The sequence below is a fragment of the Haemaphysalis longicornis genome, unplaced genomic scaffold (assembly GCF_048455015.1).
Source record: "Haemaphysalis longicornis isolate Haplotype H1 unplaced genomic scaffold, Haemaphysalis longicornis Haplotype H1 scaffold_10, whole genome shotgun sequence".
Taxonomy (NCBI): Eukaryota; Metazoa; Arthropoda; class Arachnida; order Ixodida; family Ixodidae; genus Haemaphysalis; species Haemaphysalis longicornis.
The window spans coordinates 110045695-110073582 of NW_027526204.1; the positions used below are offsets into that span (position 1 = coordinate 110045695).

Sequence of the window (27888 nt, forward strand, 5' to 3'; positions counted from 1 at the left end):
TTTTGCGCACACTCGCTACTCCCCCCCCCCCCCCCCCCCCCTTCCCTGGCTCACCTCACTTTGTCTACTTTTTGTTTGAGGCTGCCATCTGTTGGGTATCGGCTGGACCAAGTTGTGACGCAAGGCCATGGTGGGCCAGCTTTCGGCGTCGTTCCTCTTGAGAGTGTGACAAAGCTACCCAACTTCCTACACACTTTTTCCAATGTGCTGGCTGCCACCGAAGCCTCTCCTAAGCTTTCTTTTTTTTCGTCTGAGGTGGCCTGATGTCGTGGCATGAAAGGCCTTGAAACTACCCACACACGCATGTGATTGGTGACATGTAGCCCGGCCAGTTATTTCAAACATAACAGAAAAATAGAGGGATTTTTCAATCGGGTTAAAATTTGTTGCATGCTTCCGGTGCTCAACTTACCACGTTTGTTAGCTTGAAGCACATGATAAATCTTAGAGCCCACCAGTAAAGACTGGTGGCCACAATCTCCTGTTTGTCTATATGGTAGTTGCATCAAAAATAGCCTCCTAACTTTGGGCAATTGGGTCCCTTTTATTTTTGTGAAACCATGGCAATTTTCATCAAAAGTTTTATGAAAACTGGCACAAAGGCGGTCAGGTTTATTTTCATAGCGAGCAAATAAGTTTGAGAAGACGCCAAGTTGCGAAGTCTGAGTTCACATCTCCAATCCTTGCGATGAATGAAATGCATCCCGGGGTTGATCAGAAAACAAAATTGACAAGGCTGGATGTTTAAACTACATTCGTAGAAACGTATTCAAAGAACATCTTCGTAAGGATTGCAGACTTTAGTGGCTGTTGAGGCTGTGGATCTCTTGATTGTAAGTGGCAAGTAGTTCGCTGTTAGTACAGTTGAACCTCGTTATAAGAGACACTGATGTAAGAGACAAATGGGTGTAAGAGACACTATTCACCCACATGGTTGGCTGCCCTATCTTTCCCATTAAATCGACCTCTTTTATAGCAGACATCGGATGTAGAAGATTGGTTATAAGGGACAAGTCATCCTTGAAGTTTAATCAATAATCTCGCTTGTAACAGACATTTTAACTTCAGATGCTGTGCCACCAGTCACTAATTGCAGTTACTTCCATTGTGGAAACACAGGTGGACGGCAGACGCCTGCAGTCGCTGTTTATTATAATTTCAGCAAACACACAGTGGTTCATAGCTATGAAATGACGATGAGGAGCCCTGCCAATGGAAATGCAACTGACAGAAGTGGTTGAAGCTTACTACCATCCCTTGGATGGAGCGCGATCGGACATGCGGGCTCTTCCACTCGCGTAGCTCCCAATCAAGAAGCACTGCAGATGTTGAGTCCTGCAAGCGTAATGAATAGCCTGAGCACACAGCAGAAGAAGCTGTGAGCTCTGCCTATTCATCAGGCTTGTGAACTCAACATCTACGATTCATCTTCCACAAACAAGGAAAGAAAAAAAAGCTTGTAGAATCAGTTGTAAAAAACAGTGTAAATACAGTCGTGAAGCAAACAAAGTTTCATAAATTCTGGGGGCCAAACATAAATTAGAATGAGCCTTTTGCAACATGCTGTAGCGTTCTTTTGAGCTTATTTTAGTCATACGGTGCCCACATTGAACTAGAGTCTGATTAGTAAGTGAAAACATGGTTCCCTGCTTATTTCGTATAAGAGACAGAAACTGCTCCCTGGTACGTGTCTTTTATAAAGGGGTGCAACTGTATAGCTTCATACTTATTAACTCTTTCTGACGTTCCCTCTAATTTGAATCGACTGCCTGGCTGCATATTCAGTGTCATATATTAAGTAACCACTTAATTATTACTTGATAAGGCCTTGGAACTTTACGACCACAGTTAAAACCCTGCAGATAGCATTCCTGCGGATTTGGCCAAGGAGTCCGGCGGCTCCTACATGGTAAGCTTATTTGGGGTGTCAGCTACGCGAGAAAGTATTAAAAACTCCACGCTTTATCTGATCTCCAGTAATTCATAGAGATAATATACTGGACTAATATTCTAGTAGAGCGTAGTCTTAGTAACAATCGAAACCGAAACCAATATAAAAGTAAATATTATTTGTCGCATATAATAAATTATTTACAACAACGTACAAAGTACACCTTTAGAATATTACAATTATAGTGATTTAATTGCAAATTCATTCAAGTTGTAGTTTGAAGACTTTTGAATCTAAATTTGATCACGTGCTTCCGCAACTGGTGCCGTCTCTTCTCCACTTCCGGCGGTGAGCGCAAGGTGGAGGTCGACATTTTGTCCGGCGAGTAACTTTCCCCAAACTCGCGATGTTCTCCGCCTTGCAAAAAGTGGGCGCCTTCGCGCCCGTCTGCGTGCAGACGCGTAACATGGCCACCCTCAAAGACATCCGCATGCGCCTAAAGTCGGTCAAGAACATCCAGAAGATCACCCAGAGTATGAAGATGGTGTCGGCCGCCAAGTATGCCCGGGCGGACCGTGACCTCCGGCAGGCGCGACCCTATGGCGAAGGCACCAAGGCGTTCTACGAGGTGGCTGACATCAAGGCTCCCGAGGGCAAGCCCAAGACGCTGATTATTGCCATCTCGTCGGACCGTGGCCTGTGCGGAGCCATCCACTCGAGCGTCGCCAAGCACATCCGAACCATGATGCAGGAGGATCCGCAGCTCGCCGACAACGCTCGGATCATCTGCGTCGGCGACAAGGTTTGCGGGCTTTAGCTCTAACTACTCTCCTCAACTCGCGGAATGTCTTTTCAACTTGGTTTGCAACGTTTCAATCGAAAAGAGCTCGCGGCAGGCAGGACGTGCTTGCGGTCAATGTCACAGCCAAACACCACGAGCACGGTGCAGCCGCCAAAGCAGTCTAGTTTTTCTGTCTATGTGTGTGCGTCCGTCTGCACTGCGCTTTCAACATGCGCAGTAGTGGGCGTTGGCCACCTCGCATAATTTTCGTAAAGCAGTTTTTTTTTTTCAGTTTTATGTACGAGAGTTTTATGCCGTTTTTTTGTACGACGTAGTGCCTTCTGTTGTCAATGAACTGCATTAACCCCATTAAGCTTTTCTTGAGGCGCGGGCAGTGTGGTTTAAAACTGTCCAAAGCATCTGCCGCTGTTCTTTTTTTTTATCGCTTATCCACCCAGGTACGCGCCATCCTCCAGCGTCTATTCGCCCAGAACATCATCCTGAGCTTCTCCAACTATGGCAAGAAGCCGCCCATCTTCGACGACGCTGTCCAGGTGGCCAACTCGGTCCTCAACTCGGACTACGAGTTCGACCGGGGCATCCTGCTGTACAACCGCTTCAAGTCGGTCGTCTCGTACGCCACGAGCGAGCAGCCCGTCTTCAGCCTGGAGAGCGTGAGCAACAGCGAGAAGATCACCCTGTACGACAGCTTGGACGCCGACGTCCTGCGCAGCTACCAGGAGTACTCGCTGGCCAGCCTCATCTACTACGCCATGAAGGAGAACGCGTGCAGCGAGCAGAGCGCCCGCATGACCGCCATGGACAGTGCATCCAAGAACGCCGGCGAGATGATTGACAAGCTGACCATGACCTTCAACAGGACCAGGCAGGCCGTCATCACCAAGGAGCTGATCGAGATCATCTCCGGCGCGGCCGCCCTGTAGACGCCACCTCACTGCCACTCCTCGCCCTTGTCCCGGTTGGGGGCGATCGCCGACACTCGATTGGAGGAGAGGGGATTGCCGTCGGAAGACAACTGCTGCTGCCATTTTTGTCTTGATGGGGGCTGTAACCTTGTTGAGTACAGACTAGGAGAATACAAAACTGAAAGCCTTACCATCGTCTTGTGTTTGCTGCTTGACGTTGTTCTGGGGAGGTCGTGTCAATGGCTATTTCTGTGCTCTGCTGTCATGTTTATCTTGGACGCAGATGACTTGATTGGTACTTGCGTTGTGAGCAGCAGGGATTATTTATCTTGGACATGAGTGAACACAAATCTTCTGTTGTGTCATAGCTGTTAAGGCTGCAGCAACAGCCCAATGTTGAACACACTAGTTTGAATAGATTGCCTTGTCAGATTAGTGGGTCAAGTCTCAGTACCATGTATAACTTGGTGCACTTGCAGCTAAGCTTCAACGGAGTGTGTATAATTGTACAAGGTCTGAAGGCCATTTCCAGTACCTTTTTGAACAAAAAAATGCACACTTTACATCCATGCAAGACAAAGCAGCCCTATAGATTGTATGTCGGAGGAAAGAGAAAGGAAATCACTCCACATGAGTAATGATTATGAGCGGTTATGATTGCAGTATGCGTGTTTGTGTTCCATTAGTTGCACATCGCACTTTTAACAAGGATGCCTGTGTCAATTTTCCCATTGCTGGTTTGTTACTGAAATATTATCCAGCTTTGAGGTACCTCAAAACTATCATGTTACATTGACCTACTCTTGGACTTGTAGTGTGGGCAGCATGGCCTCTTTTTCACGCCACCACATACGAGGTCTTGAAATGCATTTTGATCTTGGTGAACAGACTCTCTTAAAGGCCAACTGCACTCAAATTTCACCTCGACCAAATTTATTTTGAATGTGTGGTAAGTACCCCTGAATCAGCTGGGTCACAAGTTGTAGCCCCGTGAACCGCCCTATTAATCAGTCAGAAGCGTTTAAAAAAGCTCTGCCGCTGACCACACTGCACCTGCCGGCGGATCGTGTGAACAGCCATGATGCGCCTGTGACGTTACAGCCGACGGGGGCTTCTTCCTCGGGGCCAGCCACGCAGCTTGAGAATCGATCGAGCTCTGCTGAGCAGACTTCACCCATTTGCTGCCCCGTGCGCACGTAGAGCTTGCGCGCAAACTTGCTCCTGAGCTGGTGACCATCTGGCCGCTCGGTGGACGGCTATGTCACTGCAATGGCCGCGCTCTCCTCGGTTTCGGTTTCAAAATCGACGATTTTTGCTGACCGCTTGCGGCATCCATGCGCGTATTTCAGCTGTTGTATCTTGCATGTTGCTTTCTTTTTAGGCAGACTATACGGAAATAGTGTTTTCAAGGGGCCGAAATTTTGAGTGGAGTTGGCCTTTGACTGGTGATACTTTTAAAGTCAAATGTAATTTTTTAACTTACAGCTGCTGCGGAGGTGCCAATTGCTTTTCTGTGCATATTTGGAGCACCTGCTATTCTTTGCATCGCGTGGAGTGAAAACCGGGGCTCTTAAAACAGTGTTTTTTTTTTCTGCACCTTCAAAAACATGCAAGCCTGGTCCTCACATCAGGCTAATCCTTGCACTATTTCTGCGAGAACTTCATTAGGTGAACAACCAATGGCTCCACCGCTGTGTCGAGATGGAAATGCAAGCCAAAGGTAGCAGGACTTTTCCACTAATAAGAGCGTTAGTATATGCCTTCCTAACCTACTGACACCCCTACAGCAACCACAGCATCAGGTATGAAATGGGTGTAAAGTAGGAAATCAAGCGTTCTTTTGATATAAAACTGGATGATAATTGCATAAAAAATTCTTGCGAGAGGGTATTATTCAAACAGCTGCATAGCATCAGTTTGAACCCCGTACAGCAGCCGGAGTGTTGCACCTACTTGTCCTTTTTTCACGGTTGAAAAGGCTGCCCAATTCTCTTCTAAGCCACTCCTGGTTTGGTGTCTGAACTAAAGATGGCGGAAGGAACAACGCAGCGCATTCGAACTTGGCGCCGCTGGTGCGACGAAGGTGCGCTTGCATCAGTGGTACTTATCATTCTAATGCTATTGGAGAATGCAGTCTGGCTCTCATATTCCAGCGGACAATTCAGGAATCCAGGACAATCAGTTCAAATTGATGCTCACTATCGATTAGCACACAGTCGCCATGCTTTACGTACTATTGAAAGGTCCTCTTGTCTTATCTCTGCTGCTGACACTTCAAATTGGTTTTACAGTGTGTTATATAGCTGTGGAAGGTAACACCCAAGCGCCTAGCTTACAAAGCGTGTAGTTGTGAAGAGAGCAGCATATTACTCTACTAAAGGAATGGCCACAGTACGTTTTGATAGCGCGGTTTGGAAACGAAACCCTTCACAACGCACTTACCCTTTTAGAGCTCTTTGCCTTGGCATATTTGTACTCACTTTATAGACTCAAGTAAAGGGGTGCAAATAGTCTGTGCACCTTCAAACTAAGTTCGTTCATCACAAGCATGTTCTCTGCATTCAAGCGTTTGTCTTGGCGCACTCTACTGTGACCCAAACATGGCACACCATACTGGTGCCAAATGTGGCCTACATCACAATTTTTCTTGCAACAGAATGTAGAATCTGGCCTGTAAACACAACCTGAGTAAAAAGCAACACAAACTGTAAAACAGATCAGTGCATAAAACTTTATTTCCAGAGAAAGAGATCCCATATATCACCGCTTGTAACAAAAAAAAAAAAAAAAAAAAATCGGGTCGCAGACATGACATGACTCTTCAAGCCCACCACCTCCAGAGGATCGCAACTCCACCACGCGTTGCAGAAATAACCCGACATGTTACTAGTGGGCAAGTAGTTGTATGGTAAGTAGGTAAATAAGCTTTCTGTGCTGCAATAAGTTCGAGCAACACTTTAACACATCGCCGACTGCCTTAAACGAGGCAATCTCTGTCGCTGGTTGTCACGCAAACAAGTGAAAGACTGAGAAAATGACAAGGTCAAGGCACATCTTCAAACACCCAGCCCCCGCGAAGAGTTTGCAAGTCACACTGCTTGCAATCCAATGGAGGGAACCATGCATAGCGGCGTTACTGACTGCCACATCGACGACGCAAGTTAACATCGGCAAGCAGATGTGCCTTTGCACCAGTGGAATCTCTTTGTTAAAAGAATGCGGGCAAACTATTCGCTGACTAGATATAAATGGGCAGAAAAAGCACAAAGCTTTTGGGCTTGCCAAGGGCAATTCTTAGGCATAGGAGCTGCCAAAAACTATGATTCCTCTAGTATATTAGCCGTTTAATTGGCTGTTCGAAAAACATTGCACCGCAGTACAAAACATTGCACAACAAAGCGCTGACGAAGACCTTTCTGCAGCCTTCTAACAGCAGTATGGTGTCGTATTGCAACTGAGCTCTCAACTAGCCAACATTCTCAAAAAAAAAAAAAAAAAAAAAAAAAACAACCCAATTAGAGGACTGCAGTGAAAAAAAAGAGAAAGCAAGTGAAAATAGTGCACTTGCTATCAAGTATCTGTTTTGATAAACAAAGCACGCAATATACATAAACAATAAAATGCCAAAACAAAATGGGTAAAAAAAAAAGTTTGGTAGCACTTGTTCATCGGGTAGAGTAGGTTATGGATAACATCCTTTCATGACTGAAAAGTTAACTAAAGAACTTTGCTGCAAAGCACGACCACAACTACAGCAGTCAGAATGTTTGAATAAAGTAAAATCTCGTAAGGGAAAACTAGCCTCAGTCCCACAAATCTCTCATTTCCACCACCAGCCCTTGAGGCAATAAATCTCTATTAATGGCAACAAATGACGGTAATGCTCGTCGAAACAGGTTCCTCTACAGGGATGTCACTCTGTACAATACTGGAACACAAGCAATGAACATTCAACTGAAGGTTTTATTTCAATTAGGCTGAATTAAATATATTCCTTCTACTCAACTTATCACAATTACATGAACGGGTTGCATTCCAAAACATTTCTTATATCTCCCAAAAGATAAGCATTTTACACAAACTGTTCCCCACATGATGGGAGTCATGTAATAGTAATATAATTACACAATCTATATAGCACACGTGTAGTTATATTATTTTTAAGTATACAGAAGTGATAGTTTGGTTCTTCTAAACGGACACAGTTGCATTTCTTCGACTGCAACTTTGTACTGCCTTCATTCAAGGAGAGACTTAGGAGATGTTTTACACATTCGAGAGAAACTGATGGCAACAGCACATAAATGAACACGTTTGCACTAAAGCACGGAAAAACAAGACATAACACATACTGCATTTTCATAAAGCAGATGCTGAACTCTGCAATTTGAGAAATTCTGCCAAGTTGACTTTGGAAGTTGGCTTGTTGTTTAAATAATTACTTGTCCAATCAAAATGCGAACAATATGGTTAGATGTGGAGAACCTGTAATTGGTAGGGACTTATAAGTAAACAGCATTTCTTTTTTTATCTTCAAGGCACGGTTTAAGTTATGCTACATATTCTGTGTATTTATAATAAAGAAACTATTATTGCTTTCAAAACTTAGCCTGGTGCTTGTTTACATATAGTGCACTTGTTATAAACACAACAATAGATTTTAAGGTGCCTTCGCATTTTGTTTATAGATTTGTTCACAACTTGTTCTTGTCCAAAAGACGTGCACAGACGATAAGTGAACTACACGTTCTCTGCGAAGGCGTCAAGCTCAAATGCAAGGACACGGTGCTTGTATCCACAGATTTCCATATCAATCCACACTACGCGACAAAGCATTTTAAATGCCAAAACAATAAAAAAAAAGTGCTCGAGCTTAAGCGGCAAGGCAAAAATCACGCAGACACTTCAACATTATCAACGTGATATGCATTGCTAGGGACAGGTGATAGGCTGTATTACAATAGCCACATTAAGAGGATAAAGCATTACGTCGAGAAAAAGGTAAAAAAAATATTATCCCTGCCTTTTTTTTTGAGCTTTGCGTCATGGTGAATGCAAGAAGTAGCGTTGACAATATTTGGTCCCAGGTGATTGCAAGTGAGTTGTAACCTCCATAAGAACTTTCAAGGAAACCGCAGATCAAGAACTAAAGATCAAGATCAAGAACAGCTTGCGAACCAAAAGTGCACACCATGGATCAAGTATGGAACAGACTCGTGTAAAAGGCACCCTGGCTGTCGTGAGGCATCCAAGCATCTTGTCTATTCTATAGTGCAACACACTCAAGGCAAAGTACAACCAGGATTGGAAGGTGCACGCGTGTCTACGTAGCGAGTCTTCTTTTTTTTTGCAGTGCACACAAGAACTGTCGGACAGCCACAGTAACGACCACTCTTTCATACAAATTCGTGGAAGGTCACTGGAAGGCATTCTTAACTCTAGAGTAACTGACATCATCCCTTTTTACAGCTGAAAACAGAGCATGCGAGTGCATTAATTAATGAGACATTTTTGGCATCATGGGAGGCTTGCTTTTAACACCATAAGTTGCGCTATGAGCAGCACAGCTCTCTGCTACCTACATACCAACATTCTAAAGAGTGCCCAGGTCGTAATTACCGCTGGGTTCAGCAGAGGAACCAGTACAAGGTGCTACAAATGTTTGCAGTGAGCTGTTCACAAAAAAGCAAAAGAAAGACGAATAACGTGCACTACTAGACTGACGACTGTCCCTTGCTCATCTAAGACTGCTGCACGAAGAAGCTGAAACAGCAAGCTTTTCAGAACATAACTTTTTTCCGTGGACACAGCGAGCTTATTTTCTTAGGCGTTCATTTTGGAATTTTATTCACTCGACACCTTCCTCTAGGCAATACAACTGCAATTTCTTTTCTCACTTCGATTAATCCATAGCCATACACTATAGTGTGCTTCCACAGCACGGGTGTAGCGACCACAGATCAGGTCATGGGAGTGTTCAGCTATTACATTGTTGAATACTTGTTCCAATTTTGAAGAAACATGAACGAAGCTGCCGAACAGCAAGTATTAAGAAGAAGTAACCCGCCTTGAATAATAACAATAATAAAAAATCATGCACCCCTCCGTCTAACGATGACGATGGTTGAACACGAAGCTTCGTCGCGATGGATTGTTTTGGCTGGCCGATCCCACACTTTGAGTATGTGCTACTCTGGAGGTACGCACCACTTTTCTAGAACATCCACAGCAACTCTTGGCTATGCACTCCACAGGACTAATGTTTGGGTTTGCAGTGTACGGCGCGAATCGACACCTGCTGCTTGGCGTTCAGTGAGCACGTCGAAGTGCAGCAATTGGATAGGCGCCCGCTTCATAACGCGAGGAACCCAGCTTTGATTCCCGCCGCGGGAAGCATTTTTTTTTCTCTCACTTCACCCACCATCATTCATCATCATCATCAGAGAAAGTTGGCTTTCCTGCAGGGCGTCGTGGCATACAACGGCATCAGTGGGGACACTGAAGCTTCGCTTTAAAAGCCTGCCATCCTGGAAAAAAACCCCACATTCTCCATCTCCCTTTCACCAGTGCAAGCTGCACTCAATACTACCTACCGTAATTACCCGATTCTAACGCGCATCTTTTTTTCCGGAAAAATAGGCCGAAAAATCGCATGCGCGTTAGAATCGGATACGAAACCGAAACTGCCGAAACAGCAGAAATTTCGTCCCACTTATCGCCATCTCAAGATGGCGCCAAAGCCTTTAGCAACATGGAGGAAGACTTCCTCCATATTTAGCAACAATTTTTCTAACGCAGGAAGCATAGGCGCCTAGGCTTTTCTATCGGCGTTCACACAAATCGTCAAATCGTGCCACTTGCACACTTGATAACAGCAATGGCAGCAGCGGCTCTCACGTGTTCAAAACGAGCGGTCGACTGAAGCATGCGGCTCTGGAGAAGCTCGCGGGATGGGCGTGCGAGGCGTGGGCCACGATCCCATCGACCATGGTAGAACGTTCATTCAGAAGTGTGGCATCGCGAACGCGCTTTATGGCACCGAGGACGAGAAGTGGTTAGTGGAGAGCGATGAGGAGTGAGATAAGTGAGATTACTTCGGGAAATAAATCGCCCATTTCTCCCGCATTCGTTTGTCTGGGTCATAAAGTTCCATGTCGTTACAATCGGAGGTGCAAGTTTTTTCGTTTTTTTTTACCAGGAAGATCGGGTGCGCGTTAGAATCGGGTAAGTACGGTAAAACTTCTGACATACCTAACGCCTTGCAGTGCATCGATTGAACAGCAGACTTCCTAATTACGCAGAGACCACAATTCCACTACAGTCAGTAAACACAGCTACAGCTAACCAGGTTTCATTCACGGCACTCTCGCACTGCCACTACAAGCACGCAAGCTCGACTGCAGCCAACCTCTTGGGACCTATGCACCCTGTATGCACTCTTACAAGACCCTCGAGCTCAAATACATAGCCTGGAATATACACGCTCATTGGCTGTCCTAAAATGTTTATGGCTATTGTTTGCACTAAAATGTTTACGGCCTAACAAATCCTACTGGCATAAACATGGCCCAGCGCTTGCAAGCTTGAAACAGCTAATAACTTACATAACCACTTCCTTAGTCTAACGAAGCAGCAATAGTGCACTGAAAGAATTCTGACATGCATAACCTTTGTTTAATGAAGTGATTGATTGATTGCAGGGTTTAACGCACCAATGCAATGCAGGCGATGAGACGCGCCGTAGTGGAGGGCTCCGGATTAATTTCGACCACCTGGGGATCTTTAACATGCACCGAAATCTCGTAACACGGGCGTTTTTGCTTTTCACCTCCATTAGAAAAGCAGCCACCACAGCCGGGAATCGAACCCGTGTCCTTGTGCTCATCAGCACAATGCCTTGGCCAGTGAGTGTTTAATGAAGTGAGTGGCACCGTCCCACAAAAACATGCTCAAGCTAGACTGGTACAGACCTCTAAAACCATGAAGGATGGCAAGTTGGGCTAGTTGGTTCATAGTGACCATATCGAACAGGCAGCGCAAAACAGACGGGCCAAAAGAAGAATTAACGATGACACAGCGCTGTGTCGTCATTAATCCTTCTTTCGTCCCGTCCGTTTTGAGCTGCCTGTTCGATATGGTCTCTAAAACCATTGTCTTCATGTCCACCCCCACAACAGGAGTGGGTGTTCGGGTGCGTTGCTCTAATCTCATCTTGCCACAGCACAACAAGGACAACCTTGTGGCCGAGGTCACTACTTGAGGTGCCTGACCGCAGCGATGGAGAGGGCGGTCAGTGCGGCCATGACGAAGTAGGTGGGCGTCTTGCCCACCAGGTCGATGCAGGGGCCGACGAGGACCGAGGCGGCCAGCTTGCCCACCACCTCGACGGTGCACAGGAAGGCGAAGTGGGTGGAGCGGAGGCCCCGCTGCAGCTTCTGCGACATGCCCATCATCATGGTGAACACCACCGTGGTGATCATGCCGCTCACCAGGTTCAGCACCAGCATGCCTGCCACGCCAAAGTCTGCGAGAAGGCAACAGTGGCAATTAGCTATGCAAAAATTTGATCTGAGATTGCGTTGCGTTAAAAAGCAGAACACACGACTAAAATGAAAAAATGGCAGCATCTCCACTCCGTGGATGATGGCGAGGGTGTGGAGTAGGGGGACTCGAAATGACATCCAAGTTACGCCCCGAGTGACATCCGATCTGCGTCCCAACCGTCATTCGATTCGAGCCGTGAGTTGCACCTTGATTATTCCCTAAATGAAACTGCAAATCACGGCTCAAATTGAATTTTGCTTGATGGTGGTGTACGCACGGATGGACGTGGACGGACATTGGGAGGTCCTAAGGTGCTCCGCACCGTTACAGGCGAAGGAGTAAGCTGTTTGACTCTCGCGTACTAACTCACGGTCATAGCCCAGTGGGTAAGACGATTGACACTAACTCTGTCTCGTCTACCAGACACAGGCTCGAATCCTGCTGATGCGTGTGTGATTTTTTGCGATTGTAAATGCTATGCGCACGCACGCGGATGGACATTGTGCGGTTCTAAGGTACTCCGCACCTAAAAATTGGTGCAGCTTGCACTACTGGTGCAAGGCTGGAAAAACAGCAACCAGAGCTGGTTGCCTCTTTCTTTTTGTTGGAGACTTGGCTGTTGCACCTGACATGGATTTCCGAACTTGCCGCTCAAAGTTCTCTACGACTGGCAGGCCCAGATGGTTTCGTCGACAGCCTTTCACATCTCTCCCAAAGTGGACCGCTTTAGCACACGATAAAACCCGTGGCAACTGGCTTCGCAAACTCGACGTCTGTGTTCTCCACTTCAGGTGCAAACGCATGTGAACTGGTGAGGAGAACAGCACGCGAGAGATCACAATCAGGTGTGGATTTCCGATGCGAGCTAGATACAAAAACGCCCACATGCTCATGATTTGGGCTCACTTCAAAACACAAAGCTGGTCTGAACTGTTCTGCAGACCCTTGCTGCTGTAGCCTCACAACCAAGATGTGGCTTCAACGCATAAAGAAGAACTCTGATTTTTATCTGCAATCTGCTTCAAGGGGCCTTGCAGACAAAATACAAGTTTGTTTTATTCGAAATATTTAGTGTGTCATAGGGCCCTAAGCACTTGTTTGGCCGCAAAAGATGCTTTATTCACGGAGGAATTAAACATTTTCAGTCAAAATTTCAATTCTCCCGGTCAATTGTGTGTTCGTGACGTCGACAATGCTGTATTAAGAGCAGGGATTTAAAACTAAATACTGCCTGCTGACCATGGCTGCTCCCGTCTCACAAGCGCCCGCTTAATTATCTTGTTTACCGCCCACTGTCATAGATGGCACTGCAATATTTATGAGTGTTCACACTTTGCTTCTGGCCGGACTTCTACACCTGGCGTATTTTTATTACGGTTTATACTAATCCTTTCCTAAAATGTAAGCTATGACTTGACAAACATGGTCATGTACGTGACCGTGCCACTTAATTAAGCCAGTTGGTCAGTGTTGCGTCAGACAAGTCCAACGCATCCGACGGCTGTGTTAGCCAGTGTCAGCTGGCAAAGTGCCCCACTAACTGCTTCGGTGTTTATGTGTCCGTTCGTAACTTCCTTTGTTTACCCCTCAATTCTTACTGCTACAAAAAGAATGTGCCCTACATTCAAGCGCAAATAGCTCAATCGGCAAGCCTATAAGCCCTGTCTAATTTGTGTTTGCTTTTGCCGGCCTCAGCCAACCGCACAGATGGGCAGACATGACATCATAGGTTCTATTGCGGGAAATGAGCCAGTGGGTCGCATGGCCATTCCTTTTTTTCCCAATTTTGTAGCTTATTTGAGCGAAGTGTGCGTTAAAAGTGGTGTCAGTATGATTCTAACGAGGCAATCTTCCGAATGAACCAAACGTGTGTTTTGTCTGCATGGCCCCTTTAAGCACGGGTGCTGGTAACATAAGCAGAGCAGGTGTCAAACGTACAGACGTTCTTTGGCCTCCCAAAGAGGCGAGTGTTGGTGATGCAAATGAGAGTGGCCGGCAGGAGGCGGACAACGCAGAGCTTGAGCAGCAGGCTCTTGTTGTTCCTGCAAGGATAGTGTACACCATGCCCTTCTGTTACAAATGCCAAAAGCTGCACAACAGTTCCCCACAAAGCACTAAGAACCACTCGGTCACACCCACTCTCACTGAGAGGTAACAGGGTGTTCATAAGCATGACAGAACTTCCCAACTGTTGTGGAAGGGGGAAAGGAGAATGAGGGAGGCATTTCACGGTAAATGGGAGCAGGAAAACGCACCGTTACACCTGGTTTTCTATCCAACCATTTTTCCCCCCGCTTCCTGGAGTGAACACGCACACAAGTGCACTGCAACGCTGCATAGTGCAGTCACTGTGTAGGCACAAATGTGCTGTGAGCTTGGATGCAGCCAGCGCCTCCTTGTATCATTTTTTGTAGGCACGTGCCCTTCCTCTTTCTCCCTCTCCCCCTCTCCGCACCTGTTCCCTTGGAACAAATAAACAATTAGATGCTTTCCCTATGCGCACGAGGCACTGGCCTGACCTTGGCTGAGCTCGAAGATCAGATTGATGCTATGAGCTGTCTTGTGGGTTTGCATGTGGAGTAATACTGCTTTCGCTCTAAAAGAGGAATAGATTTGAGGCTTCAAGTAGGAGGGGGTGGACAAGGGGCGTAGCACTATTAGGAAGTAGAGAGGAGTGCGGAAACACATGTCTTTTTTACAGCAGTGTGCAAAACTAGAAAGAAAAAAAAAAAAGAAAGATTTTACAAAACTTAAAACCGTGCTCCTTGATTTTATTTAGCTTTACATTATCTGTTAGTTGTTGCAAATGTTAAATTCTGCACTGACTGAAGTTGCCCAGCAGGTCATTGCTGGAGGCCGACAGGAAAGACCATTTGACAGACTCACAAATAGACTGCCACGGTTTTAATAAAAATTTATCAAGTCAAGGCGAAGTGGGTATTAACGTTAACAGCAGCCTTGAGAATTCTTCCAGTTACCCACTGCTGTAAAGCACGAGGTGAAAGTATCATTTAAAGAACTAAAAAAAAAAAAGGGGGTGAAGAACAAGTTGATCCTGTTGCAAATGTGACAGATATCTTGTGTCTGAATAAGCAAGAACCGTCACCTGCTTGATCGAGCCATGTAACCGGCAGCGATGCTTCCCAGAATCGAGATGACTTGTGCCAGCCCTCCGTTGAGAAACCCGACCACAAAGTACGAGTAGCCTCGGTCCAGGAGAAATGAGGGGTATGTCGTCAGGATGCCGTACTCCCCTGAAAAGGCAAAAAAAAAGTTAGTAGTCACCCAGAAAAAGCACGCTTGCACCGATAACCTCGATCTGTTTGAAGTTCAAGTCCATCTGTAGGATTACACGTCAATGAACAGGACCTGTAACATGGCTTTTAGCAAAAGCCGCACACTAAATATCAGCAGGTTCTGACGGTCCTGATAAGCTGAGTACTGTGCGCCCAAGAACTTTAACGCGAGGTTCTAGAAATGTGCTGCCATCTCTGGTCGACATGACTCTTTCATGTTTCTTCCATGCCAAATCAGCAAATGGATCCATTTCGTTACTCACTAAGTGACTACTGACCTAATCGCTAATTAAAAGGGGAGTTTAAACAGCACAATTTTGTATCTGAGTTTTACTGCAAATTAAGGCTTTCAATATCGAACCAAATACCGAACGCTTTTACCACATTATCATATTTTGAAGAGCGCAATGCTGTTTTCCGGTGTAGACAGTTGATTGATTGTAGCGTTTAACGCGCCGACGCAACGCAGGCGATGAGGCGCGCCGTAGTGGAGGGCTCCGGATTAATTTTGACCACCTGGGGATCTTTAACGTGCGCCGAAATCTCGTACACACGGGCGTTTTTGCTTTTCGCCTCCATCAGAAAAGCGGCCGCCGCGGCCGGGAATCGAACCCGCGACCTCGTGCTCAGCAGCGCAACGCCTTAGCCACTGAGCCACCGCGGCGGGTGGTGTAGACAGTTCTTGGCTGCAATACATGCAAACAAACAAACAAACAAACAAAAATGACAAAACGTGTACATTTGCTTTGTCACCAGTGTGTGGCGTTGGAATCATTTATTCACTTGGGCGCTGAATTCTGGGACTACAGTATAAGCAGCCAGCTACAGTACGTTTAGCTGTTGGAACAAACCCAAATATTTGCAGGAACTATGAATATTCTGCCACAAATGAATATTTCAAATCATCAAATCCTCAAACCAAACACGGATAAAGTGATGAAACCTAGACAATTTTTATTTGAAACTCGCAATGCTCCCACATCCTTAATAATTAAGCGTTATCTGAGTGACCACCAAGTTTTACGTAGGCCTAGTGCTAATTTACATGCGTAATCAGTCTAAAGCGTCAATAGCGTGATGAACAATTTATGCCTGGCTTGGAGCAGCAGTGATTCATTTCAAGCAAAGTATATCAAAGGCTCTTTCTGATTTGCTGGTAATGACCCAGGTAACAGATTATTTGCTGCCATTGGTACCTTTTAGGCCAGACTTCTCATTTCTGACACAGTGCGCTGCTAGCAACCCAAACACTCACAAGCTACTCAAAGTGCACTTTTAATCCTACTGCCTTGACCTGAAATTGAATTTCCGTGGGAGGGGGGCACTGCCATGAACAAAATGAACATGAACGTAAGAGAAGACCTAAAATTTGTCACATTCTTACTCCTTTCTCTTTAAGATAAAAAAACGTTTTATCTCCACCTACAGCGACAGCTGCCGTAGTATGGTGTCATGGTAATTTTTGTAAACTAAGAGTCAAATTACGCGGTATTTCGCTCCGTGAAGTTGAGAATAGGGCCCCTGACGGCTTTCTGGCACAGCTCTGAGCACTGCAGTTCCTAGTGTTATAATTTCCTATTTTTACTAGCTACAACCTATGCATAATTTCTGCCAGAAGCGGAATGCGATTCAATGAGGAACAGCATAGTATGTTGTTTGACTAGTTCGTGTCACGTTTTAAAATACTGCCCACAAGGACAGGACAGCGAAAAAGGAACGACAGGATGGGAATGGAATAAGGAGTAAAGGCACAAAGGATGCCTAACTTGATGTAACATCAAGATACACCGAAATACGAACAACAGGACATGTAGCTCTCAGTACATGCTGTTCATCCTGGTAGCTGGCTGCGTATGTGCAGTTGGAATAAATCACTAGAGTTCGAGTTCGACCTTGGTATGGAAAGACTGTTGCTCGGGGTCTGAGTGTTTTGTTTTCTGCAAGCAAGGCGTTTGACACCCCTTCACGCTGCCATTGTCTAGCTTTGCTGCCAAGATAAGACAGCTGCACAGCGTTGCTTGGGCAGAAAACTCTTGACGTTCAAGGAAGCTTGTTTTCTTGGGCTCTCAGCATGAAATACAAAAATAAAAGAATATAGTGATGTGCACTGTTTTCATCGTATGCAGTGATGAAGTTGCGTATGCAATGATGAAGGTGCGTAATGAACGAAGACTAAGAAAAGAACAGGAGGGAGCTATGAACCTTTTAGGCAGAACACAACATGAATGCCAACATCATGTACACGTCGCCGTAACACCGACATTGCCGGTAGAGGCGCACAGCACCACCTTAACTCAGAGATTGCCTCAGATAGGCAACACTGAAATAATGAATGCATCAACGGGCACCCAACGTGGTGGTGGTGCAACTCAAAATGCTCGCACACCAAACAATGGTCTTTCAATACAAAAAGTGGACACGAACTCTTGCAGCTTATTCTTACAGCACATACACGGCCCGCCACCAAGATATGCAGCATGCATTGAAAGCCACGCACTTCGTTGTTTGTATCTGAATGTGTTGAGTGCAGGGTTTAACACGCTGACGCAACGCAGGCGATGAGGCATGCCATAGTGGAGGGCTACGAATTAATTTTGACCGTCTGGGGATCTTTAACGTGCACCGAAATCTCGTACACACAGGCGTTTTTGCTTTTCGCCTCCAACAGAAAAGCGGCCGTCGCAGCTGGGAGTCGAACCCGCAACCTCGTGCTCAGCAGCGCAATTGTATTTAAATGTAGCTTGATATTACAGACCTAAATACTCCCTAACCCCTTTTCTGTTTTCATCTGTAGAGGGAGTGGTTAAGGAGGTTGTTGCCTCCACAACCACTGTACCAGTGTAGTGCTCAAATACACGGCTAGTAGAGCAAGGAACTGGGTGAATGCTCCAGATTTTGAGCTGCTTTGACATGGAAACTCACCAGCCTTGTACAGCGATAGGAACAGCACGAGGCCCATAGTGCCATCAACAGAGCACGCCCACTTCATCTTGGCCAGAAAGGAGTCGGGTACTTCAAAGGCCACATCGTCCGACGTCGACTGGTCTTTACTCGGCTGCGGTTTACGTCGACGCAGGCCATCGGTCGACGGACTTCCAGCGTCACCAGCTGCGACTGTCTCCCCGTCTTGAAGCGTTTCCTCAAGCGCTTCTTCCTCAGTGCGTGTGCTAGTCTTGTTAGACGCATTCTTGAAGGTAACCATAATCAGCCCCAGAGCGTACACCACAGACATGCCACGTAGAATGCCCTTGACTCCGGCCAGAAGCTGCAACAGGAACAGGACGCCACCGCCGAATATCGCGCCGACCTTGTACGCGCCGACTTGGACGGCAGTTCCAAGGGCTACCTGCGACCCATGCAAGATGTCCATCGCCACCGTGTCGACGGAAATGTCGAAGCACGCCGACACGACGTTCAGGACGAAGAGGGTCAGGACGAAGGACCACACGTTGTCTCCGAAGTAGGACGAAAGCCACGTAATGACGGTCATCACGACCAGAAATATCTGCAGCCATTGCTTCTGGGTCAACCGTTTCTCGATGAACGACGCGAACACGGGCTTGCAGAGCCACGGAACGAGTAAAATTCGCGCTAGAGTCAAATTGCTGTAGGAGAACCTCTGCGCCCTGAGGTGTTGAGGTAGGAGTTTGTCCTGGACGCCGTACGGTACCCCCTGGAGGAAGTAGAGGACCGTCAGGTAAGCGTAGGTGAAGATGGAGTCCAGCACGCCCATGGTCGACGGCGGCGAATGCTGATGTGTCTCTGGCTTCATCATGTTCCGGCTTCCTTCCACCGCTGGTTGCAATCAAAACAGCTGCGGCTTAAAAATGGTAACACCGTACGATACGTGGGCCAGCTCGCGCGAACACCTGCGCGTCCTTCCCATCCGGGGTAGTGGGTCGCGCGGTAGCTGACAGCACAGCGGGCTCGTGCATCCGGATGTTGTCGCGACGCTGGCGTGCAGAAACCGCGGCCAACTTTACGCCGCTGACAGGTGTGGAGTTTGAAACGGCTACGTCAGCGTCTCACCAAGGGTACAATTCTTCCTGCTGGCGCCTTTGTACGGGCGCCCGCTGTGGTTGTACGTCCGTACGGCGGCATGTTTCCTTCGAAAACGAAAACAATGAACGCTGGAACTCGGGCGGCGCCTTGTGGCGGTGCGGCGAGTTAGCGAAATGAGAAAAAGGGGTTGCCGCTTTGCATACGTGGTTAATTATCTCTATGCGTGGGTTGAACTGTAGTTACAACAAAGCGGTTGTCTGCCCGTGTCAGTCAGCTGCAATCATTCATAGCTTGAAAATAATCTGTGGCGTTTTATGACAGCGAAGTACGTCGCTTTGCGTTGCTGTAGCGCGAGCTGCTGCGACCCGGCACATTTAACCTGTAGAGGCGACCTTTTTCTGTAAACTTGCGGAGAACCCTACAAATATATCAATCCCATAACTTAACACAAACAGGTATTTGACATTATATGTGAAAGAAAATTGGCACACATTCGAATAGACATCACAAGCACGTACGGCAGTCTCATCACTGCGATAGTGCGAGAAAAATGAACAAAAATAAAAATATGCGATTTCAGGCAAATGACCGTGCGAACAGTAAATTATCATATTCGCCAGTCTTAACTGTAAACAACTAGCTACTACCTACTACACCCGATAAGGAATGCGCCCCCCCCCCCCCCCCCCAAAAAAAAAAAAAAACCCTTGGTTCTGTCCAAAACACCACTGAACCATTTGGAACCAATGTCACTTCCAGTTCGTTCAATGGTGTTTTGGGCAGGTCCAATTTTTTCTTTTTCGGCTCAAACGTAACTCTAATAAGGCATGCACAAGACCTGGGACATATGCGTACTGCATGCCACGTAGCGTAGGGGAAAACGTGAACTACGAAAGAGAAGAGAAGCTTCAAGAGGGCAATGCACAGATCAACTGCCAGCTGTGTGCCAGCGCACGTGCGGACTACGAAAGTCTGCTCGACCGTAGCATTGTCGTCTGAATAAAAAAAAATGCAACCTCTCAGTTCATGCTGGGAGACGTAGAATGGGAGCACGTTTCTTTATTGTTATTACGCATACTATATTGTTGTTTGTTTCCTTGCGTATTTAACCCCAGGGCTCAAGAAGAACATTTCCCTCACCCGGATTTCGATGGACACTGTCCCATTCTAACACAATATCGAATAGTTTGTTATTCCTTTCTATAGGGACCACATATGTTTCATTCTTTTAAGGTATACCTCCTTACAAATTTGCTCTTCGTGCACAAACAACCTGATGCGGTGTCAAAAAGCAAAGTTATCGCAGATGATTTCCTTTGCAAGATCGCATTTTTCTTCCTGGCACATCTATAAGAACGTTCCGATTTAATTTTTTTTTTCATCTTTGCCTGCTTTATGACCATGCATCTTGAACGCCTTTTCTCCTTCAGTGCTGTTCAGATATTGAGTGTCCACGATTTTTATGTAGAGATTACCAAAGCAATTTATCTGCCTACTGCACACTCCTTAACCGCTCTTCAAGATGCACGTATTTTACTTTGTTCTCTAATATATAATCCCATGTCTCAGTCTCTCTCAGAGTACTGCTTCGTTTGGCATTTCGTCATGAGAGTTGTAAAACCCAAACGTCCTATTGGTATTTACTAATATATAGACCTCAGAATACAGTGTCTGCTTTTAAGCAAAGTACTGAGTTTGTCAATGTGAGCGCCGGAATCATTACTCCATTCCCAAGTCCCCACACTAAATTAATTCTGCAGATGCAGTTCTGCAGATTGCGTTTTGTTGCATACCTTGCCTGTATTTTTGCCCTCATATATGTCTGCATTACGAACATATACAACAGTGAGGACGATATATATAATCTATAGCCTGTACGATATAATGTCGTCTTTCTTGCCTAACTTGCATGTAATAGATTAATCCTACGTTGGGAGTTGACCCTCCCGTATTTTATTAGTAATTTCTTAAACGTCGCAGAGTTATAATGCTGTAGCATATCTTTCCGCTCTTTCCCCTCCAACCGAACAATCGCGGTGCCGTTTAGCTTCAACATCTGGAGCACCCTTTCCCGGAATTTTTAAAGTATTTTATATGTTTCAACGTTTAGGTAAACTGTTCAACATTTCATGTAGCAAAACGGTAGGTGACAATATAAGTCACTTCGTTAATTCTACAAACTCAGGTACCGGATCTCTTAAACGCATGTAGTTGTTAAAAAAATTTGATTTGATCCTGGTGATGTGGGAGTGGTCCCTCGTTTCAGGAGACCATGTGACGCCTGTGCTCTGTCAGCCCTGGACGCCCGGATTCGCTGGCATAACCCTTTCAATATCGACATTACCAACACCTCAGGGCAGTTTATGTTTGTTTTGAAGCGTCAGTTCGCCAAAATGTCGTTGTTTCCCTGTTTGTCAAAGGATCGCTATAAAAAGTTACTATTACAAGGTCACGAAGAAATTATTTTTTAAAAGAAATAATAGTGTGCCCATTTCTGTTACATACGACGTCAAAATGGTATGTATAAGATCTTACACTTTACGGTATCTGTATTTTAGCAATTTACCTTTTGCTGTGTACTTGTGAAGCCCTGCGCGCCTTGCACGGGCCCCCACTAGTCCCCTGAAGCGGTCACAGAGCCGCTTTTTGCCTGGGTGGCCTCCAACACACATGTTGGAAATAAAATTTTGAGTCTGAATTCTGACCTTGAAAAATGTTTTGCGCAAGTTTTGGGGATTTATACAGGTGTACGTCGCCTACCGAGTCGTAAGGCATGACTAAAGCACGACGGTACACCGTACAGCTCAACTTCACTTGCAAGAGCACGCGAATTTTTCGAGAGCTAACAGCAGCAATTTCACGCGTGGATTGGCGAAGGCGTTAGTCAAAAGAAGAGTCTAAAAACGTCACGCGTTACCTTCAAATAAAGGAAACGTGTTACGGCTCCATGTTACCTCCGGATGGAACAGTTACTGCCGAAAAGAACTTTTAGGAAGAAGCAGGCGGGAATGGCCGAATAAATGCTTAACCCGCTCAGCTACACCCCCCTCCCCCTACCCCCTTAAAGTCGGCTTCACTAATACACATACATACATTACTGACAAGGTGTGTTTTCAGGCCCTACGTAAGCAGTCAGATACCGAAGTAGCAAAGACCCCTATGATGCGCTATGTAACAGCCTCTTAAATGTAGGCTTCACTACTACACACAAAAGCATTGCAAAGAAGACATTTTTGGGCGCAATACAGGAGGCCTTATATAGAAATATGAAACTCCCAGGGGCCTCTGGTAATTCATCCATAAAGCTGCATGTATCCCTATGAAGAGCTGTACCCAGAGAACCTTTAGATTCACCTTCCGTTTGGTACAAAAATGCATTGCTGGGAAAACAAGCTTTTAGGGCAAATATAAGGAGTCTGATGATAACCTATGAAGGCCTTGGGACCTTTTTTATTTCAATTTTCGAAGGTTTGACCCATCAAGCGTTACGGGCGGGCAGACGGCGTTTCCTCCTCGTTGACAACACGTAAAAGTGCTTAAAGTCTGTAAAAAGGTAGTGACACATGTTACCTCGTAGTTGCCCTTTATTTAACTAATTGAAAGTAATGTAGCCGTACTCATAAGCGGCATGCACGAATTGCATTGTTAAAAAAAGAAAAGAAAGCAATGCGTGCGCGCGAAAACAAAATTTGAACCTAAATAGTTATCTCCAAAACGCGAATGCGTATGTATACGTGCTTCAAGACACTCCATCTATAGGTCGTACGTCACCAAAAAACGTGCATCTCGCAATCTCGGGTGGAATAAAATAAAGTTAATACGGAAGCATTTCCCCCCATATTTGTGCATGCATGTGCGTTAATGTTTTGGTTGGGTCCGTGCGGGCAGGACACAACTACATAACGGAGCATAGAAGTGCTCTTGTTATTTCATTTTTTTGGCCTCATATTTTTACAAATATAAAATATACTGTGTATTTCTCTCATATATATTTTTTTCTGTTGAGAGGTTGGACGTTTACGCTCCTAACGCAGGGTTCCGGTATTCATAAAAGGTCATTCCATGCCAAATGTCCCAGCCGTAATTTCGATCATCACGGATATATGCAGTAAAAATTGTGGCTAATCCTTGCATGGCGCACAATGCTGAGATCCCTGAAAGTATATCTGACCAAAAAGTTTTTTTTTCTTTTTGTAGCCGCCCTTTTATCTCCAGGGTCTCAAGCGAAGTTACGTCTGCCAAAATATTAATAAAAATCACTTCTTTATCAATTGCCACAATTTTTTGTGTTCATCATGTTGAGTTCCTGGACTGCCCTATGCCCATTTTTAAAAGATTTTTTTGCTTTCCTCGCTCTCGTTACGCCATTCAGAAAATACACGATGTTACGCAATTTCAAATATTTTAAACAAATACAAGCCCAGTTTCTCAGCCACTGGGACATTTCAACAGCGGAGCTGATTTACAAACCGCAAGTTCGCCGTTGTAGGAAAAAACACCAACACAATTCCGCGCGCGGCGTGAACGCGTGCCTCATGGCGACCGCCGAGTACCCGGCTGGCACAGTGGCTTTATAAAAAAAAAAAAAAAGAAACTTCAGCGCTGTTGTGGATCGCGACCGCACATGTAATGCTTGGCATAAGGAACATATGACGATGACTAGTACTAGCACAGTGCAAAGCAATGGCGGAACATGTAGATAAACAATTTCAAACTTGTACATGTGGGTGGTGATGTGTCTTTCAGTGCTAACGAATGAAGATATCCTGCAGCTTCGCTATATGGTTCAAGCCTTGCGTGACTATAGCTTCGCCAGTTGAGCTGGCGGAAATCTGCAATGCTGAGGATGACTTCGCATCCACCACTGGCCGCGGAGATGACGACGACCTCTTCGATGCCTATGACGACAATTACTAGCACCGCAACTATGCAAATACACAATGATACTGAAACTTTACTATGTTTGTCCGGCAATGCTCACCTGCAACAGCTTCGCCATTCAAGTGCTGCGCGTGAGGGCAAGCTTCCGTGGATTTTTTGTCTAAATTGAACCATTGTGGGCAATTCGCAAAAAAATATATTGACACTAAAAAAAGGAGAAATGTGCGAGGAAATATCAGTCTAATTAAAAAAAAAATCTCGTTTCCGCCCAGATTCACCCCTAAATCGCGCATTGTTGTGCTCGTATTAAAAATATCAAATACAAAGCATTCGCTAGCACAATCATCGCACTTTATTTTAGAAAGTTTAATAGGAACAGTTTTTGTTTTAACAGATAAAACAGTTTTTGAATTTGTACACTGACACTTCACCACGTTGTTCCACAGAGCGTCTTCTCTGCACGGCATACGACTGCCTTCGTTAAAAAGGCGCAAGCCAGCGGCTCCGTGCTGCAAGCATATCTTTCAATGCAATAGTATTTCGTAGCGTCAATAGGGGAAAAAGGAATAGTTTACGTGCTAATGGGAAAAGTACAATGTGGAGCTAGCGGTGGTGCGCTCATTCTATGAATACGTGTAGTCTCAACGGCTGGCTGAACATCAGACGTGCATTTAAAGCATCAGTGTACGTGATTCCCTCTAACTCGTGCAAATAAATCCGTTCAACCCGATGAGACTGTCGCTGTTTCTTCGTAATGTTCGGCATACGTAAAGGATGCCACGCATAACATACACTGATGCTTCCAATGCACGTCTGATGTCCAGCCACCTGTTGAGTCTGCACGTACTCGTAGAATGGGCACACCACCTTTAGCTCCACGTTGTACTTTTCCCTCCAACACACGAACTATATTACTTTTTTCCGCATCGACAGTACGAAATACCATTGCAGGGAAAGTTATTCTTGCAGCGCGAAGCCGCTGGCCCGCGCGTATTTCCCGAAGCCAGGCGTATGCCGTGCAGAGAGGACGCTCTGTGGAACAACGTGGTGAAGGGTCGGTGTACAAATTCGAAAATTGTTCTCTTTGGTAAAACAAAAACTGTTCCGATTAAACTTTCTGAAATAAATTGCGATGATATGTACTAGCGAATGCTTTGCATTTGATATTTTTAATACTAGCACAACAATGCGCGATTTCGGGGTGAGTCTGGGCCGGATAGGAGATTTTTCGAGATTTGGCAAATGTCTTCTCGCACATCACTCCTTCTTTTCGGTGTGAATATAGTTTGCACAAACTGTCCACAGTGGTGAACTTGATAAAATAATGCTTCATTTGCTGAAAGAGCGTGCTTGTATTTGCTACAGAAAGTTTGAAAATGCGCATAATCGTGTGTTTTCAAAATGGCGCAACGAGAGTAACAAAAAGCAAGAATTTAAAAAAAAAAATGCGGCATAGGGCAGACCACGGCCTCAACATAATGTCCACAAAAATGGTGGCAATTGGGAAAGAAGTGATCTTTTTATTACTGTTTCGACAGGCCTAGCTTTGCTTGAAACCCCGGTGATGAAAGGGCAGCCACAAAAAGAATAAACTTTTTGGACAAAAATACTTTGAGGCAGCATTGTGGGCCATGCAAGTATGAGCCACAACTTTTACTGAAGAAATCCGTGAACGTCGACTCTATGGCTGGGACGATTGGCATGAAATTATCTTAAAGATAGCAGGAAATCCCAGCGCCGCGCGACGGGGCAACATTGGCCCCGGGAATGCTGAACTCAAAGCATGCGAACTTCGCGCGGGCAATGTCGGCAAATCTGCCTGGTCATGGTCCGGCCGTGACTTCGCTTTTCCCGCCGTCCAGTTGATCAAATGGTCGCTTTTGCTGATTTCGTTTTCATTTCTGAAGTTCCTTTCTGGGAACACCTAATGCATCGGAGGAGTGAAAAAGTGCGGTCCACCCAATTGCAGCGCGCAGTTCGCGGCCCCTCGGAACGCACAGGGGGCGATAAAACGCACGGCTTGACCGCTTGTCCACTGCATCGCCACTTTTACGGTCACCGCCTCGTGCCCGGTCGTCTTGCGTCGGTAAGACTTTTGTTCATGTGGCCTGCTGTTACGCCTTTCTTTGCAGATAACGCATTTATAGCTTTGTTTGTGTGTGCGTGAGTGTGCCGTAGTGTTCGGAACCAAACGACCGTCTCGCGGCACGGGAACCATTCGGAGCAACCCGTCCCGACCGTTTCCACGTCCACAGATAGTTGCCGAAGCAGTAAGTTCCGCGGCAAAGTCGCGGGGCTTGTAGGTGGCGGCTAAAAGGCTGTAAGCCATTGTAAGCCATCTATTCCAGCCCCTCTACCTTCGTCCAGCCGTTCTTATTCCCCTATTTATACCCCACTACCCTGATCTTTTTATTCAGATTACCCTATTCCTATCTCCTTACTTCCGTTTCCCATTATAGTCCCACTATTCCTATCCCCCGTTCGTATCCCCCTGTTTCAAAAGACGAGACAGTACAGAGCAATCCAGTTGGTTGCTATGTCAATTTTCGCCGCCTTCATTCTTTCATTCGCGAGCACATACAGTAGAGCGCGCCAGTTTTTATACAGCAACAGGGGCTGGCTACAGCCGCGACGTTCTCAACACCCTCTATTTCATTACCGATATTCCCGCCACATATTAAAATCCACCTACAAAAATCCCCTATTCTGATCCCCAATTGAAATTCCGGCATTCCAATTCCAATTTTACCGTCCCCGTATTCCAACACCTCTATTCCCCCCCTCCATACCCCGTCATCCTATTCTTTTTCTTCTGTTTTATTCCTCCTATAGCGATGTCATTATTTTCACCTCCTCACGCCCATCCACATAATCCCATCCCATATGTCCACACCCTTAACCAAACACCCTCTTCCCACATTATAGGCAATTTCCCTTTTCCGAATGCCTTATTACCTACCCCTGTTCCAATCTTCTATTAACCATACCCCGTTTTCACCCTACTGCAAAGCCCTTTATCCCTACCTTTTAATCTAGTTTTAAGTGCGAATGCACTTCTTAAGCGAGCCTGAAGCGTCCGCCGCCGTCCGCATAGCAACAGCTGCGGGTGCGCGCGCTCCTCGTCTTCCTTGGCAACGGGGGGAGATGGGCGCGCTCTGCCTGGCCGCTGACATGGCACATACCCACGTGGGGGATTGGCCAGGAATCGGGCGTGAGAAGGGCTAATGCACCCGCTTAAAGGAGTACTGACACGAAATTTCAAAGCTGAGATCCGCTCTAGCAACCAAGTACAACGACAACACAAATAGGTGTCTGTGAATAAATGCATCTTTCTTTCTTTGTAGTTGTGTGTGTGTGTGTGATCTCTCTTTCGCGAACATTACCGAACCGCGCAAATCCAACTCGTGCATTCGCACTTTCACATTCTTCCCCCCGGGGAAATGCGGGGAATTTTTTTCTATGTAATCCTCCTATTTTATCACCCTAACGTACCCCCATCTTCTAAAACACCAGACGGTAGAGCAATGCGGTCGGCCGCCATATCTATTTTTAACCTCTTCGTTCCGT

At 45.9% G+C, this 27888-nt stretch overlaps 2 protein-coding genes across 2 annotated transcripts; one reads left to right on the forward strand and one right to left on the reverse strand.

Moving 5' to 3' along the window:
• The first annotated feature begins 2209 nt into the window (after positions 1-2209).
• On the forward strand, positions 2210-3788 carry Atpsyngamma (ATP synthase, gamma subunit). Its single transcript, XM_077690415.1, has 2 exons — positions 2210-2693; positions 3131-3788. Exons 1-2 carry the CDS (start codon positions 2298-2300, stop codon positions 3614-3616), a joined length of 882 nt encoding a protein of 293 aa, XP_077546541.1. The 5' UTR covers positions 2210-2297; the 3' UTR covers positions 3617-3788.
• A 4203-nt stretch (positions 3789-7991) lies between these two features.
• Positions 7992-19566, reverse strand: LOC144159121 (major facilitator superfamily domain-containing protein 3-like). Its single transcript, XM_077690414.1, has 4 exons — positions 18361-19566; positions 15249-15396; positions 14081-14184; positions 7992-12122 (listed from the first exon to the last, which is right to left on the reverse strand). Exons 1-4 carry the CDS (start codon positions 19211-19213, stop codon positions 11851-11853), a joined length of 1377 nt encoding a protein of 458 aa, XP_077546540.1. The 5' UTR covers positions 19214-19566; the 3' UTR covers positions 7992-11850.
• Between the last annotated feature and the right edge of the window lie 8322 nt (positions 19567-27888).

What these genes read in the sequence shown, in the direction of transcription:
- Atpsyngamma (XM_077690415.1), top strand. Translation starts at nt 2,298, where the DNA reads ATGTTCTCCGCCTTGCAAAAAGTGGGCGCCTTCGCGCCCGTCTGCGTG. An exon ending in TCATCTGCGTCGGCGACAAG is followed by an intron (nt 2,694 to 3,130) that starts GTTTGCGGGCTT and finishes TTATCCACCCAG; the next exon opens with GTACGCGCCATCCTCCAGCG.
- LOC144159121 (XM_077690414.1), bottom strand. Translation starts at nt 19,213, where the DNA reads ATGATGAAGCCAGAGACACATCAGCATTCGCCGCCGTCGACCATGGGC. An exon ending in CCTATCGCTGTACAAGGCTG is followed by an intron (nt 15,397 to 18,360) that starts GTGAGTTTCCAT and finishes TTGCCTTTTCAG; the next exon opens with GGGAGTACGGCATCCTGACG. An exon ending in TACATGGCTCGATCAAGCAG is followed by an intron (nt 14,185 to 15,248) that starts GTGACGGTTCTT and finishes CTATCCTTGCAG; the next exon opens with GAACAACAAGAGCCTGCTGC.